General features: G+C 33.1%; 1 protein-coding gene across 1 annotated transcript; it reads left to right on the forward strand.

Annotated features, from left to right (window-relative positions):
- Positions 1-8890: 8890 nt before the first annotated feature.
- Positions 8891-11537, forward strand: LOC106307068 (plasma membrane-associated cation-binding protein 1-like). Its single transcript, XM_013743925.1, has 5 exons — positions 8891-8999; positions 9696-9851; positions 10194-10283; positions 10375-10459; positions 10929-11537. The coding sequence occupies exons 2-5, from the start codon at positions 9741-9743 to the stop codon at positions 11339-11341; spliced, it is 699 nt and encodes a 232-aa protein (XP_013599379.1). The 5' UTR covers positions 8891-8999; positions 9696-9740; the 3' UTR covers positions 11342-11537.
- The last annotated feature ends 4799 nt before the right edge of the window (positions 11538-16336 follow it).

Consider the following 16336-nt stretch of genomic DNA (forward strand, 5'->3'; position numbering starts at 1 on the left):
ACATATATGTATGTGGTGGTTTATTCAAAATCTCTTAAGATGGTGTATGTCTGGTTTACGACCCGTATTCAATCTGAGATGGGAATATATCTATGCTCACTTATATGGCCTGATGCATATTATCATTCTATAAATGTAAATTCATAATGTCCCCAAGCTTATAGACTTTATAGTCTTATCCTTATAGATAATAGCTTACATGGCCGATCATTTATAGTTGATGGCCTCTCCGGCCGGTTATGGCCTTTGCGGCCGAGCAATGTCTCTCATGGACTCTTCGGCCGAGTAATGGCCTCTTTTAGTTTGGCCGTTTAAAAACATGGTCTTAGACCATAGTAGTACACGAATTTGTAGTATTGATCATGGGTTTATCCTCTCACCCCCTCATGAACATACTATAATTTCGTGGTGCTTAGGATAATAAAGCCTTAATGAGTTTCCCTTTGTGTACATGTTTCACAACGTGAGATCTTTTATGGGATAACTCTTTTTGTGTCTTTTCAATATTAATCTTTGCATCAAGTTTTAGACTAGGATGGCTAATCCTATCATGCCATATAGTGTATAATTTTCGTGGTGTATCTCAATATGGTCACCACGGCTCTTGCCTCTCGTCATACTGATCTTTGGCATATTTTAAATCAGTAGAGATCATAGGTATAGTCTCGACCACTTTCTTATAAGGTCTTAGGCTTTTTTTTTTCTTTCTTTAAATCCGAAGGAACTTGTTTCCTTCTTTGCCCATTGTTTCTATTTGGAAACCATTTATAACTCAATGGGTCACATATTATTGGGTGTGTATAATGCCTTATAGGCAATGCCTTAGCCATAGTTTCTTTACTAGGTTTACTATACCCCTTTCACGATTTCTTACTTGATATTGTGCCATTTAGGCAACTCTTTATCACTGAACATCCATATGTTCAAGTAAGATGAAATCAAAACAAACTCTTTTATATATATAAAATCGTGAAATATCAATTAGGTTAAAGCAAATCACAAATCAAAGACTTAAAATAAAATTATCATGTCGAGATCTTTCTTTAGTCAATAGATAGGCCGGCCACAGCATCTGTTATTGTGGACACGGCTGCCTTGGATTCATCTTGATCCAATTTCCTCAGGATGTTTCATCTCACTGCTTTTCTTTAGCAACTTATTACTATGCTCAGTTAGTAATAGGTATGAGAGCAGATCATTATAGGTGGTGAAACCTTTTTCTCTATAGATATGTTGTAACAATAGATCTCTTGGATCGGCTATGAGGAAGGTCTTTTCCAGTAAGTCCTCCTCTGTTACCACTTCACCACATAGTCTCAGTTTGTAAACGACTTTGGACAAAGCAAAGTGATATTCATCCACCGACTCAAAGTCTTGGTATCTGAGACTCATCCATTCATGTCTGACATTTGGTAATAACACCATTGTGTATCTGGACTTTAATTATGTCCAAAGGTCACGAGGATTATCAATATGTAGATACTGATTTCTCAGTTCCTCAGTGAGATGATGGCGCATTATTGTAATGGCTCTTAACTTTTCACTTCTAGTTGCATAATCACCCTGAATGATACTCCTTCCGAGTCCTCTTGATTTCAGGGTAACTGAAGTGTTCATTGCCCATTCTAGATAATTATCTCCAGAGAGATTTAGAATGACATAATCCATGGGTTCAAATCTCGGCATCTGAAATCATATTATCAATCAATTCATTAATTTAGAATTCTTGCAACCAATTTAAACAATCAGTGCACATGATTTCATAAGTCTCTCTATAATACTTGGACCACACAGTCATGTATTGTGATGCTTAGATCTCACGGCCATTATGTGATACAACGATCTTAAGGATCGAATCATGATGCAATCCGGTTTATATAACCATCCGGATACTAGGCCACACGGCCACTTAAATATGCACTAAGCCACGCGTCTTTTAAGCAATCAAAGGCACAAGGCCGCAAGTGTGAGCAATGCATTAGGCCACACGGCCGTTCGATATGTTTCGTAACAAAAACACAATGTCACACAATCCATATCAATTAAGTTTACCAATTTCAAGGTTGGTAATGTTTCAGCTAGATTATTAGAATCAAGTAATCTAGCAACCTAACTCACATTCAATATGTAAATATTCCTAATCTTTAAAGCAATCTTTCAAGCAATGTGAGATTTAAGGTTTTCAAGGCCTTTAGAAATATCAATCAAGATTAAGGGTTTCAAGGCCTTAAGGATTTCAAATTTTGAGCTTAGATAAATCAATCTATCAATCCTAAAATCTCAAATCATCAATCAATACAAAATTAATCTAGAAACCTCAATGATCAATCGATCAAATAAGGGCATTAAACAAACCGGTTTGAGCTTTAGGGTTTCAGTTTAAACAAGTCAAGCAATTCAGTTTCCGAGTTTAAACAATCCTAACAATCTTTCTAGGTGATCAAATAAAACAATCAAGTTTCAAATCAAACAATTAAAACCGATTTTCCAATTTAGAGTTTTAGGGATTTCGAAACTTTGATCTTTGATCAAGGGAATTTGATTTGAGATTCAAAATCATTAAGACTTTGATTTTAATTGATCAATGGATCAATCTCGAATTAGGGTTTAAGGGGATCAGACTTATTCGAGCTCCGATTTACTCTTTAGGATTTGATCTATTTTTTCCTATGGCTTTCATCTTTAGAGTTCTGATTTTAGGGTTTCAATCTTTACAAAACAACCAGATTTGATTCTTGTTTTCAGATTTTGAGTTACCTTTATTTTGTAGGGTTGAACCGGACCACCAAGTGAGCTGAACCTCTATCTGCACGTGGACAAACGCTGACTCCTTATCGGGTCGCGAGTTGGGAACGGACGCGAGCTGTCTCGGACGGTTTGGCGTCTGGTCGCGGATGTGCGCTGAGGACGTCGGACGCAATATGATCTGGAACAAACGCGTCTTCTTCTCGTCGAGTTCGCGAGCGGCTGAGTAGGATTGCGAGCTGGCTGTGATGTGAACGTGGGCTGGCTCTGTTGTGTGCAGGGAGCTGCGGATGTCTAGGATCAGGAACGCTTAAGGTCTTTAGTTGATCGGATGTTTGCAAGCCGAAACGCAAGCAAGAACAATTTAGGGTTCTTCGGGATTAGGGTTCCAAAAGTAAAACGGCGACGCGTATTGTATCTGAGCGTGAGGGCGCGTCTGAGATCGGATAGATGAGCTGTTTGCGCTGACGGATTCTTCTCGTCAAGGGCTTCAAGATGATATGTGGATCGTCGTCTGGCTCCTCAGAGTTTGAGAGATCGATCGATTTTAAGTTGCGCCGGATTTAGAGTTTATGTGTGACAGATTTTAGTTTAGGGTTAGGGGTTGGCGATTTTCTTTCTCAGGGTTTTGGGAGTCTATCGTGCTGATAACGTGTTGTAATTAGAGAGTTTAGAGTCTGAATATTTCTGTGTTATTAATGATCAATAGAGGTTCCTTTATATAAGGATTACAAGATAAATATAAATGGAAAGAGTACATATCCTAATCCATCTAGATTTAGGAAAACTACTAAAACATAAACTTATATGGAAAAGAAAATAGGGTTTCCTTTTCTCCTAGTCTTGTGGCCGTCTCTCTCTCTCCTGAAGCCGGCTCTCTCTCTCTCCTCTCTCTAGGGTTTCAGCAATCTCTCTATCTTCTATGTATTGGGCCAGTATTGGTCATGAACATTCACCATTAGATTTATAACATTAATATATTTGTTTTTGGACAACTTAATTTCTTCAAACAGCTAGGCCATGCGAAATAATTTTCTTTTCTTTTCCTAGTAAGTTTAATTTTCCTATTTCAGTAAGTTTGATTATTGTGATCATTGGGTTTTTTTATTTTTTTCGAACTACCAATTTTATAAAAAGTGCATATTATAAAATGTGCATATTACATAAAGAGGCTTTTGCCATACAGTCTCAGACCCATTTTGCTCTATTGGAATAAAGTAAAAATAACTGAAATTGAAAGAAGACGATAGTATTTCGATATCCAAGAGAATTTCATGGAGATTCTTTGGTTTGTTGATCGAAACAATGGCTCTGATCAATCCAAGGGAGTCTGAACTAAACCAGATTTTTGTGTAGCCAAGATGAATGGCGTGAGTGAGGGCTGCACGGATCGCTAAAGCTTCATCAACAAGAGACGTTTTTGCATGAGTTCGAAATTGGGATCCATGGGTAGATGGTGCTTCCTGATCTGAGAAGATCCAACCAAGTCCTCAGAATTTGAGACAGAGTTCCAAGCCGCATCTGTATTACATTGGATCGTTCGGTGGGGATTGAGGGAATGAGAGGTAAAGCTTGATCCTTTTTGTTGTTACATGTCGATTCCAAGCTCGACTGAGCTAAAGTCCACTCTTATGCTCCTGCGATGGCTTTTGTGACTACCGATAGAGTTGATGTCTGTCTTGATTCGAACAGAAGTTGATTAGGCTTGTCCAGATGGACAAACGATTCAGAAAAAGACGTTTCACGGGACTCCTGTTGGTGGTAGACGGACTTATTGCGCCGACGTTTCGAGAGCAGAAATGAAGGATGCGCAACTTGTAGAACAAAACGGTGTTTTAGGTTAATGTACTTTAAAAAAAATTGTAACTAATATTTTTTTTTGTGTACTGACTAATATATTATTTTATTAATTGTAATCGGTGTTCAATCCGGTAAAACCAAACCAATTAAAACCGAACCGAACCGAAATAGAAAAAATGGTTTGGATTTGGTAGTACCGAATATACCGAATGGATGTCATTTTTAAGAAACCGTGGTATATGGATATGGTTTGGTATATAAACCGAATAAACCGATCAATTAAAATATAAAGTATAAGTATATGTAAATTATAAGTATATGTAAATTATATAATATAATTAATAATATATACCTAATTTATTTTATTGGTATGATCTTCCTACTTAAATGTTTATTTTAGTTATTTAATATTTTATTTTAAGTTCAATTTTTTTTTATCAAATTAAAAAAAACATATTTTTTACTTTTTTGTTTAATAGTATTATGGATTACCGATATTTCTTACTTTTATTCCATAAAACTATTACTGTTATTAAATAAATATATTTACTGATTATTTAAATAGTAAAATAAAAAATAGATTATTTAAAAACCAAAATATCGCCATGTTATAATTAAATTTAAAGCCGATATCTAAATATAAAGTAAAATTCACAAAATATTTTAAGAGATAAATATTTTTACAGTTTTTTGGTATAAAACCGAATAAATCGAAAACCAACGGTATATAAACTGAACCAAACCATATTAAATATGGTTTTAATATGGTAGATATTTTTTATAAACCGAAACACCGAAAAACCGAAAAAACCGAACCGATATCCGGATTGAACACCCCTAATTGGTGATCATGTTTTAGGAAATAAAAGATGATGAATATGCCTCATAATTGATACATGGGCTCCACTACATTCTTTTCTTTTCCTCATATACTGAGGAACTAATGAAGAAATAATTTCTTTCTCTAATTTTGATATGGAACGTTTGTTCCTTTCTATTCAATTATATTTTTCAATTCAACTTTTCAAATGAATTTTTGTTTTTTTTTCCATTCATTCCATTCATGGTCACCAATTAAAACAATAAATTTTTAAGAAACTGAATTTTTTTTTTGCATTATTTACATCTAAGAGTTGAGATGTTCACGAAATATCAATTTTATGCAATATAAAGTTTTAGGCAATGTTTTAAACCCAATCCAGACATTGAATTGGATTACTCTATGAGTCATCGAATCAAGGTCGACTGTGGTTAAACCTCAAATTAATAAATTAATAAATTATAATATATAATTATTTATGGACATAAAATAATTAACCAATAAAAATATGAGATAATATCAAATTTTCAAATTTTATTTTTTATTAAATATATTTAAATATCTAAAATTTTGTTTTAATTTAATTTTTCAACTGCCAGAAAATAAATTATATGATTAATTTTTAATACTAAATAAGAATCTGGTTAAAATTAAAAGAATAAATAATTAAATAAAAAGTCAAATTTTAAATCTAAAATAAATAAAAGACAATTTATAATAGATTATTAATAACAAACATAAAATAATAGTCTTATATTCTCATATCAATAAATTTTGGTTTTCTATACGATCATTTTCTTCATTTTTCGAAAGACATAGTAAAATTTTCATCAAATCAAAAGAACCATAAATTTTGTAGTTTTATCAATTTTTTGTAATATTATAAATGTATGGAAAATTTAATCAATTTATTTAGAAATATTATCAAATAAAAGAATGTACGGATATCCTGAACTAGAGGGTATATCCGCTAATGGATTATCACCATTTCCCATGGATTTTATGGTAATATTTGGAAGACCATAAATAACAAAGTTTTCAGTAACATCGATGTTGACCCCATAGATTAATTAAAATTGGCAGAAACTGAATCATTGATTTGGAGGGAGGCCCATGCATCGATAACTCAGAGGGTTACTCAAACGAGGGAGCTGGGGGAGGGTACAGTGTTGCCCCAAATACCGGAAAGAAGGTGTTTTACGGATGGGTCATGGAAGAAAAATGATATTTACTCTAGACAAGCTTGGTATAGTACTCTTGAAGGTTTTGATGGTCTTATGGGGGCAAGAAATACAAGGGCAAGTTTATCACCACTTCATTTAAAAGTTGAAGTGTTCATTTAGGCGATGAAATATATGAGAAATTTAAGATAGTATCACGTCACATTGGGCTAGGCATAGATCGTATATCCGGGATTTTGAAGGTATTTCTGATTTCCTTCGTATGTTACGGATATTTAATTTTTCGATTTGCTTTGCTTCGAGAAAATACGGATATCCCGAAAAACGATATCCGGAAAATAAATAGAGATTTGTGGATGTTTACGAATACTTACGGATATCTCATCCGTTTAGATTAATACAAATAATCTTAAAAATTCGATACAATTTTTTTTTTTTAATATTTTTTTGCATTATATATAAAAAAAAATTAAAAGAAGTAGTGAATCTACATATTTTGTAAATTTTTTAAACTTAGTTAACAATTATAATAACACCAAAACTTACGAAAAAGTTATAATTGTCATAACCAATTTCTCTTATTTTTATGTAAAATTCTTATATAAGTAATAATGTGAATAGAAATTGTCAAATCATATGTTCGAATAATAATTATATAATTTTATACATTTAAAACTTTAAATATAATCAAGATATACATGTATTTATATATTGTCGGATCGGAACGGATATCCACTTCCCATAATTTTAATATTTGTGATTTGCTTCAATCTTAACGGATATTGATTTTTAGTATTTGCTTTGTTTTGAAATTTTACGGATATCCGAATCGAATCAAAACGAATAATAAATCGAATCAAATTTAACGTAAAATGCCCAGCTCTAACGTCACGTTCGCAACAGATTGTTCTCAATTGGTGAAGATGGTTTCGGAACCAGAAGAGTTACATGCTTTTGAAAGTTATTTGGAAGATATTAAGATACTGAAAGAAAGTTTTAATCACTCAGCGTTCATTCATATACCTCGGACGCAGAATACATGGTGCTAGGCAGCAATGGTCGTATGTCGTTCATATCGATGCAGAATTACCAGTTTGGTTCGCAGAGTCTTGGATGAGTCGGTCTATGTTGATGGCAAAAGAAAAATAGAAATATTCTCGAATTTTTCTGTGTTTTTACCAGGTCAACCGATGTCCAGTTAAATGTTTGCTGAGATTTTTGTTTTTTTATGTTTTTATCGGATATTATCAGATTTTGAATAATAATTTTTTTGCTACACTCAAACCGGATTTTATAAATTTCTGGATTTATCTATTTGATCGTAGATCCGGAAACACTGATTTTAGAGCATTAAACTCTTAAGTGTATTAGAGCTTGTTATCCATGAGAACCCTTCTAAAGTTCTTAAGCAATAAAAATATTAGTATTATAGTCTAATAAACTTGAAATCTTTAATTTTAATCTTGAAATAAAAATTAGATTAACTAAGAGTTGACAAGTGTCTTTTAGTACTCTCAAAATTGTTACAAAAGCTCTTCATTTAGAACACCATTACATTCTCTCTTCACTTTTTATTACTATTTTGTTTTGTTTCGGAGTGAGAACACCTATGAGAACATATATAAGAACATCCCATTGCAAATTACTTTAAGCGTCTCAAAACATAAGACCCGGCATTTTTACACCTCACATTGCTTCAGCAATATAATATTAAACAAATTAAAATCAAAATTACTTTTTCAGATTTTGAGAATAATCATAATCCAACTCAAAGTATGACAGATATACATCAACTAAATAATTAAAACAGAATAAACAGACGTTTTATGTGTTCAATTTCAACAGAAGATCATACATTATAATATGACATTTTGAACATATATGAGATAAGAAGCATATATGTTACCCCTATAGATTACCATCTAATATTAACAATCCCATTGGTACGGGACCTACTTTGATCTTTGCCAACTCTGTTTGATGTGACCGCCAGCTGGCATATTTCCATCTTAAATTTATGTTTACCCTTGCCTATCTGCGTTCTCTTCTGTTTGACAGTTATTCCAATATTTAACTTGTACTGCTGTCTCTGACCCATTTCCGGTTATCGAAGAAAATCAGAACTAAAATCACAGTGATTCCGAAACCGGTTTACATAAAACCATGGATGGATGATGTATTGAAAAGTATTTTCGGTTTAATGTTGCTTAATTGAGGAGATAACCGCGAAGAGACGACAGAAAACGGTTAAGATGCCAATTGAGGCAAGAGGGGTAAAGAAGAGAGGGAGGGTCAATATCGTAATTAAGAAGAAAACAAGGGGTGATTTGAAGAGAACCATATCTATATGACGTGAAGGGGTTTTCAGAGAAACAATTAATCAGTTTCGTGTGTTTCAAAGAAGAAGAAGAACAGATCGAGACGGAGATCTCGAAAGAGATTTATCATCTCAAGTAAGTTTCTATATCAAACTCGTGATGAAATTAACAAATTCAAACACAAACATGTGTTTTTTATACAAGCATGTAAATATATATATATATATGTATATATATATGCGTCTACTTCGATCCTTTAGATATGTGAAAATATTCATCTTAACGGACTGTTTAATTACTAGGGTTTGTTGTTCGATGGCTTCTCCAGATTATGTAGAGAAACAAAGTTAGTAAATATATAGAGACATGATACATGATTCCTGTTTGTGTTATCAATCGTTCTACGTTCAAATTATGAGAAGTTCATCTTTCATAGTGAAACTCTCGACTATTTCCTGATTAGTCTAGGTTTTGATTCGAAAAAAACACACACACACACATAAGCATAAGCATAAGAATCTCTTTTTTGCACAAGGCAATTCGAAAATACTAATATCATAAACACATCTTCAGGTTTAGTTTAATTTGTTTGAAGAAATACTGTTGAAGAAGGATAAAAACATAATTTTATTTTATTTTGGTGTACTGCTTTCTGTCGTTTCGTAGAACATTAATTAGTTATATGTACATTTGTTTTTATTCACCAGCAGATATGTACTATAGATATATGACAGATAAGTAACGTGGGCCTATTATGCATGATATATTTCATATTTATTTTTTTCGTTCCAAAAGAATATGTAAATAACATTTTTCCTATTTCATTGACAGAATCGTTCGAGTTGAGTAGGTTTATTTCAGGTAAAATTATCAAAAATGGGTTACTGGAATTCCAAGGTTGTTCCAAGGTTCAAGAAGATATTCGAGAAGAGTAGTGTTAAGAAAGCTGCCGCTGCTGAAGCTTGCAAGACCTTTGATGAGTCTAAGGTACATATAATTACCTAAATATTCTCTTAATTATGAGGCTATAGGTCCCTCGAGACACCTTTATTTGATCATAAATATATTATCACGCATATACAAGTTAATTTGCTGTATATTAGGTGTTTTTAATAGTTTTTTGTTTGATTCCTGAAAATCAAAACCAATAACCACATATCGATTGGACTCTAGCAATTAAGGCTTTTTGTCCTGGAATAATTATCCACTCATATTTATTGGGATTTTTTATTAGGATATTTGGGGTTTATGTGTTTGCTAATATGGGCACGTATGATGGATCAATTGGGTTTTTTACCAAAAAAAAAAAAAATTGGGTACGTATGATAGGAAGCAATCAACAAGGAAATTGAGGAGAAAAAGACAGAACTCCAACCGAAGGTCGTGGAAACCTATGAGGCCACGTCTGCCGAAGTCAAGGTCCCTATCTTCATTTTCTTTTCAATTATCTAATTTCAGAGCCATGGCTACTAGTGTTATTAAAATTCAAACTTAAAATTTAAATGGGCAGGCTTTGGTGAGAGACCCTAAGGAGGCTGGTTTGAAGAAAAACTCAGCAGCCGTGCAGAAGTATCTCGAGGCGCTTGCCGCTATCGGTAATGATTCAGTTACGCTTTCTCATTGTGCCTGTTATAAATACCCAGACGACAATATTTGCTTGTCTTATTTTACCTGATTTATCGACTATATAAACAGTTATCGATCTTACACCAAATAGTTGCTGGCAGAAACTTTGGATTCCTATCACGTCCAATATATATCGTTTTTTTACGGATGTATATCTCGAGCTTAATTCATATTCTTATATCATAGAATCAAAAATATTCATTTCTCCTAGTTGTGTATATTAATAATAAATTGGACTAACACATTATAACATTTTTGGATTATATTGAATGTTTCTTCATACTTCACTAATTTGAAAACTTTAGGTTAAACCTCATCATCTTTATAGAAAATGTGTTTTGATATATTAATTGGATCATTTTTCTTCGTCCTACTTTTATTATATGGAAATAGTGTATTTAACTTATCTTTGTGTCTAATTATGATTTGTAAATTCAGAATTTCCCGGATCAACGGCTGTGAAAGACGCTGCGTCTAGCTTCGGAGCTGGCTATGTCTCCGGACCAGTCACGTTCATATTCGAGAAGGTATGTGTGTTCCTTCCCGAGGAGGTTAAGACACGGGAAGTACCGGTGAAGGAAGTGAAAGCCGAAGAACCGGCCAAAACCGAGGAGCCAGCCAAAACCGAAGAACCAAGTGGTGAGAAAGAGGAGATTGTTGAAAAGACCGTTACAACCGCTGTCGTTGAGGAGCAAAAACCAGAGGTCGCCAAGGAGGAGGAGAAAAAACCTATCGAAGAAGTGAAAAAAGAAGAAGCTGCACCATCCCCGGCTCCAGAGGTGGTTGAAAGTCCGGCTAAGGCACCAGAGACGACGACGCCGGCGCCAGTGGCTGAGCCATCAAAGCCTTGATTTGATTCAAGACGGTATGGTTGCTTCTCTTTGTATGAAAACATCTGTACGTAAAAAATGAAAGGAACAAAAAACCTTTTTTCATTCTTTTTATTTTATTTTGTTTGTCTGTGTTCTTTTTTTTTGGTAAGTCTTTAATGTGGTTTTATTTACGTTTATGTGAATACAAAATGTTTGTTAATGTTTTTTTCCTATACAGTTATTCAACCAATTAGTTTATCCGACACATATATATAGTTCTGATATATTATCCTTCAATCAATTTAGTCCATTGATTGATTCGCATATATTTGTATAATTTTCTGATTTGTTATTCTCAGATAAGATTTTGTAATCTACAAGACTACTCCTATTTGTAAAAATTTTGATTAAACAGTTTTGTTAGTAGATTTTGGAATACTTTAATTTATTGATGGAACTACGTGGATGAGTATATGTGCACGTGACATTTGATTTGTCTACCAGTAAGAGGAGAGCACATCGGATTTATTTAAGATAGTTGATGCGTGCAAGTAGGGATGGCAATTGGTACGTTAGCCCGCGGGCCTAACCCGTAAAGTCCCACTGCGGGGCGGGCTTGGGCTTACATATCTTAGGCCCGAGATATTGCGGGTCTTGCGGGTTGGTCAATTTCGGGTATGGGCCAATGCGGGGCGGGTCGACGCCGGTTTGCGGGGCATTCGAGACCCGCGTGTCTTCTTCACCAGAGACGTTTGGCGTTCTGCTCACCGACGAAAAATGTGAGAAACGGCGACTGTGGAGGAAATTTTGGACCTTCTCTTCCACCCGTTGACTAAGGTCACCACTGGGCCTTATCTTCTTCATCGGTACCTTCTCTTCATCTTTGGTCTACAACCGTACTTCTTTTCGTAGAGAGCACCACCAGAGCTTCTCTTCTTCCTCGATCTACTACCATAGCTTCTCTTCTTCCTCGTTCTTCTTACTCCATCTACCATTGTAGCTTCACATCTTCCTCGATCTATCACCATCTACCATCTACACAGGTATATGATTTCTTCCTCTCGGTAGACACGAGTTAAAGTTAAATCTTTGCATGTTATTTATATCACTCACCATTCTATGCTGTAATTAGATTACAAATTTACAATCTGCTACTAAATTACAGACTTACAGTATTGAGTTCAAGAGTTCGTTTGCTTTGTTTGACATGACTAGTTGACTTGAAACATGATGGTTGTAGACTTTGACAAGAAGTTATCAGTTTTGTTTTCTTTTTTTTTTATGTATGAGCTGTTTTGTTTGAAACTTTGATTGTTTTAAAGTTTTACTATTAATTGTCATTGGTATCAGACTGATTCAATATTACACTTTCATTCTTTAGTAGAGAAACCAAAGAAACCGTGTAGGCTAATATCATGTCTCTTCGATGAGTTCTGAGATGTCTCAAGGTCAATGAGAAGAAGAGAACTAATGAGGACTGCATTTTCACTACCTGCGGGCCAGACCGCAAAGTCCTATGTAGCAAGCGGGGCGGGTTTGGGTAGAGGTTTAGGAACCGCGGGTTAAGGCGGGCTGACCCGCAAAGATCCGCCAGAAATAGAAACCGCAGCGGGGCGGGCCACGGCGGAGCTGGTTGTCCCAATTGCCATTCCTACGTGCAAGTAATAAGGAAATTTAAATTTTCTTAACTCAAATGAAGTGGTAACCACCTTGACCATTTCCAATGGTTTACTCTATTTTTTCCTCTAAAATAGAGTAACTCTATAATAGAGTTGGATGTTGCTCCAATGGTACTCTATTTTAGAGTGAAAAATAGAATGATGAACAAAAAATAAAAAATTATTTTATATATAGAATAAAAAATAGGTTTACACTATTATAGAGTAGAAAATAGAATACCATTAGAGCATTTTTACTCTGAACTTTATTTTAGAGGAAAAAATATAGTGGGGTTAGAGATGCTCTTAGAGCAACCTCGACGGTTGGGATTGTGCACTGAGGTCCTGATTTAAATAAAACTAATAATTTATCAGAATTTATTTTTTTAAATAAATCATAATGTTTGATAAAAAATAAATTCATTTATATGGTGACATGTGTGCAAGATAGTTTTAAAGGGTATATAAAAATATCAAGTTTTGGAACTTTTCTACTATCTCTCTCTCCTTTCACTCTCTAATTTTCTTTTATGTTTCTTTTTCTTTAATTATTAAGAAACCCATAAAATGTCACAGTTGGAAGTGTTCTTAGGGCATCTCCAATCATGACACCAAATTTGATATTGAAATTACACCATATATGATGTATTGGTGTCAAATTCTTTTTGTCATCTCCAACCATGACACCAAGTATCACATCAAAAATCATATTATACATTATTTAATGTTTTCAGTTTTAATGCCTTTTATATTTTTATTATTTGAAATTGATAAATAATTGTTTTTTCACACTTATATCTCTAATTGTTTTTGTAATTTTATGTTTATTAAATTTATTTACGTTTATATTGTTGGTTTAACAATATTATATATTTAATATATCTATTATATATATAATATTATATTAAAAATTACAAACTATTAATTATAAAAAGCATGTAACAAAATAAAATATTTATTTTAATAAAACTTGTATTAGTTAGTAATACAATTTTAACTATAATATAAGATAAAAATAAGAAAGCTATTTCATTGTTTGGTTAATTTAATAGTATTACTTAAAGTTTTAATTATTTACTATTAAATCTAACATTTTTTGCTAAATATTAAATCTAACATTACAACAGTGTAATATTATTAATTTTTCATTACTAATTAAATATAACTTGAATAAAGATTATATATGATATTTTAAAATAAAAATACTTTATATGATAATCATTTAGTGATAAAATACAAACAATACAATATATTTATGTTTAATTACAAATTTGAACTGATTAACAATAATAATTAAACTATATCATTAAAAGAAACATAATAAAATACGAATATTTGATATTTGGTATGATGAATACTCTTACACCAAATTTGGTGTAATACTATTCACTCTACACCAAATTTGGTGAGATAGTGTCATTTTTCTCTCATCGGAGATGAAATCACATTAAACTTGGTATTTTGGTGTCCCATTGGAGTTGGCCTTATATATCTTAATGGCAATCTTCTCTTGAATGTATTGTCCTTTCTTTAAAAGAGTTGCGTGATATTCCACTATACCCATTGTAGGCGTAATAAGAAATACTTATAATCATTTTCAATTGTAAAAAGTAGTGATGCTCATGGTTTTGACTTGACCAATTCAATCCCTTCTTTATTTTTTCCTTCAAATCCAATTAATCCATGTTTTTACGCTCTTACTTCAATATAACTAAGTCGAATGTATGCTCTCATACATTTTGTTCTAACATAACCGGAACCAGAACCGATCTAAAACAAAACAACCAGTAAGCTTGTCGACCGTCCAAAAAAATGTCTCTCCCCCTAAAACAAGTTTCTTAATGATCGAAGAGTTTTTGAAACTTGCAGTCTCTATGTAGTTTTTTGGACAGGATATTAAGCACTCGTCTAGTTTCATTGCCCCTCTATTATTTGATACCGAGAAGCATTTTTTTATTGAACCTTTAAACAAAAACTGTCATGAGCGTTAATTACATGCCTTTCTTTTTTAGAATAAATCAGAAACTAATCATTCTCTAAGCAACTTTCAAAATGGAGGTTAATCTTGGTCCATCCATTTTGCGTATGGAGCAACTAGAAGCAGACGTTTAAGAAACAGCAGAGGTTGATCTTGGTCAATCTCTTGGGTTTAGTTATGTAGGTGACACATTGACACTACGAAAGTTTTAGTTTATATTTTGCAAAGATAAAAATAGCTTAAAGTTGTTTAAGTGGAGTACAAGTATATTCTCATTGTGTTGCAAAACATTTTGCGAAACTATCAATGTATTGATCCAAATTAATTATGTTATACGCAATCACTTTGTGTGGCACAGGTCTTTGTTATTCAAACAAATAATTAAAGGTTGTCTTCTTAATGTGATACGATTCCAATTATACATAGAGCATGCTTAACATTTTTGAGTGAATAGTTTTTTAGAGGCCTTGATTGAGCTAAATCTTATAGGGAATGTGTTTTGATACATTTCTTAAGTCCGCAATGCCGAATAAGCCCATTATCATAAAAGAACAGACCTGCCATAGCATAGCATAGACTTATACAACAGTGGAGACACATCATTACCGCAGAACAAAAGAAACACAATAAAGTGAAAGAACAAGACGAGACTACACCAGAAAGTGAAGAATTGACAGGATCATCTCATAACCTTTTTTACAATTTAAAAATTCTTTCTGTAAATAAATGAAATTCCTTTTTTATCCCAGCTGAAATGAACTGAGATTAGCACTTGTGAGCCTAATCAATGAACTAATTCAACTAACACACACAACAGTAAATATAAAAATGGTTTTAGGGTTGAAACAGAACTGTGAGGACTGAGGTGTGAACTAAAGATATTACTATCTGTCAGACTGATAACTTACATATATCAAGGATTCATGTGTTTCAAGTTTCTGGCGAGTTAATCTATCAAACCGATAGCTTCAATTTTCTTCTCTCTAGAAATCTCGAAATCATCTTGCAATATCACGCGATTATATATGATCGCTATGTTCTATTATACAAATTAAGGCATAACAAAATAATAGTATGTTTTGTTATAAGATAAGCATTGAAATGATCATCCACTTATTTACCAAACTCAAGCACTATGATTATCCACCCCTTTACCAACTCAAGCACTATGATCATCTACTCATCAAACACTATGATCACCCACTCATTTACCAAATTAAGCACCATCTTTGTTATTTTATGTATTGTTGTTCACTATAAATATCATCACTCATCTCACTCTTTTGTACACCAAAAACAAGAACAATAGTTTATAATCAAAGAATCATTACATCTTCTTCTTCTTCCTTATAATAAACTCTCTCCCTTATACTAGTGTTATTTGCTTCCTACGGGTAT

This window comes from Brassica oleracea, chromosome C7 (assembly GCF_000695525.1).
Source record: "Brassica oleracea var. oleracea cultivar TO1000 chromosome C7, BOL, whole genome shotgun sequence".
NCBI lineage: Eukaryota > Viridiplantae > Streptophyta > Magnoliopsida > Brassicales > Brassicaceae > Brassica > Brassica oleracea.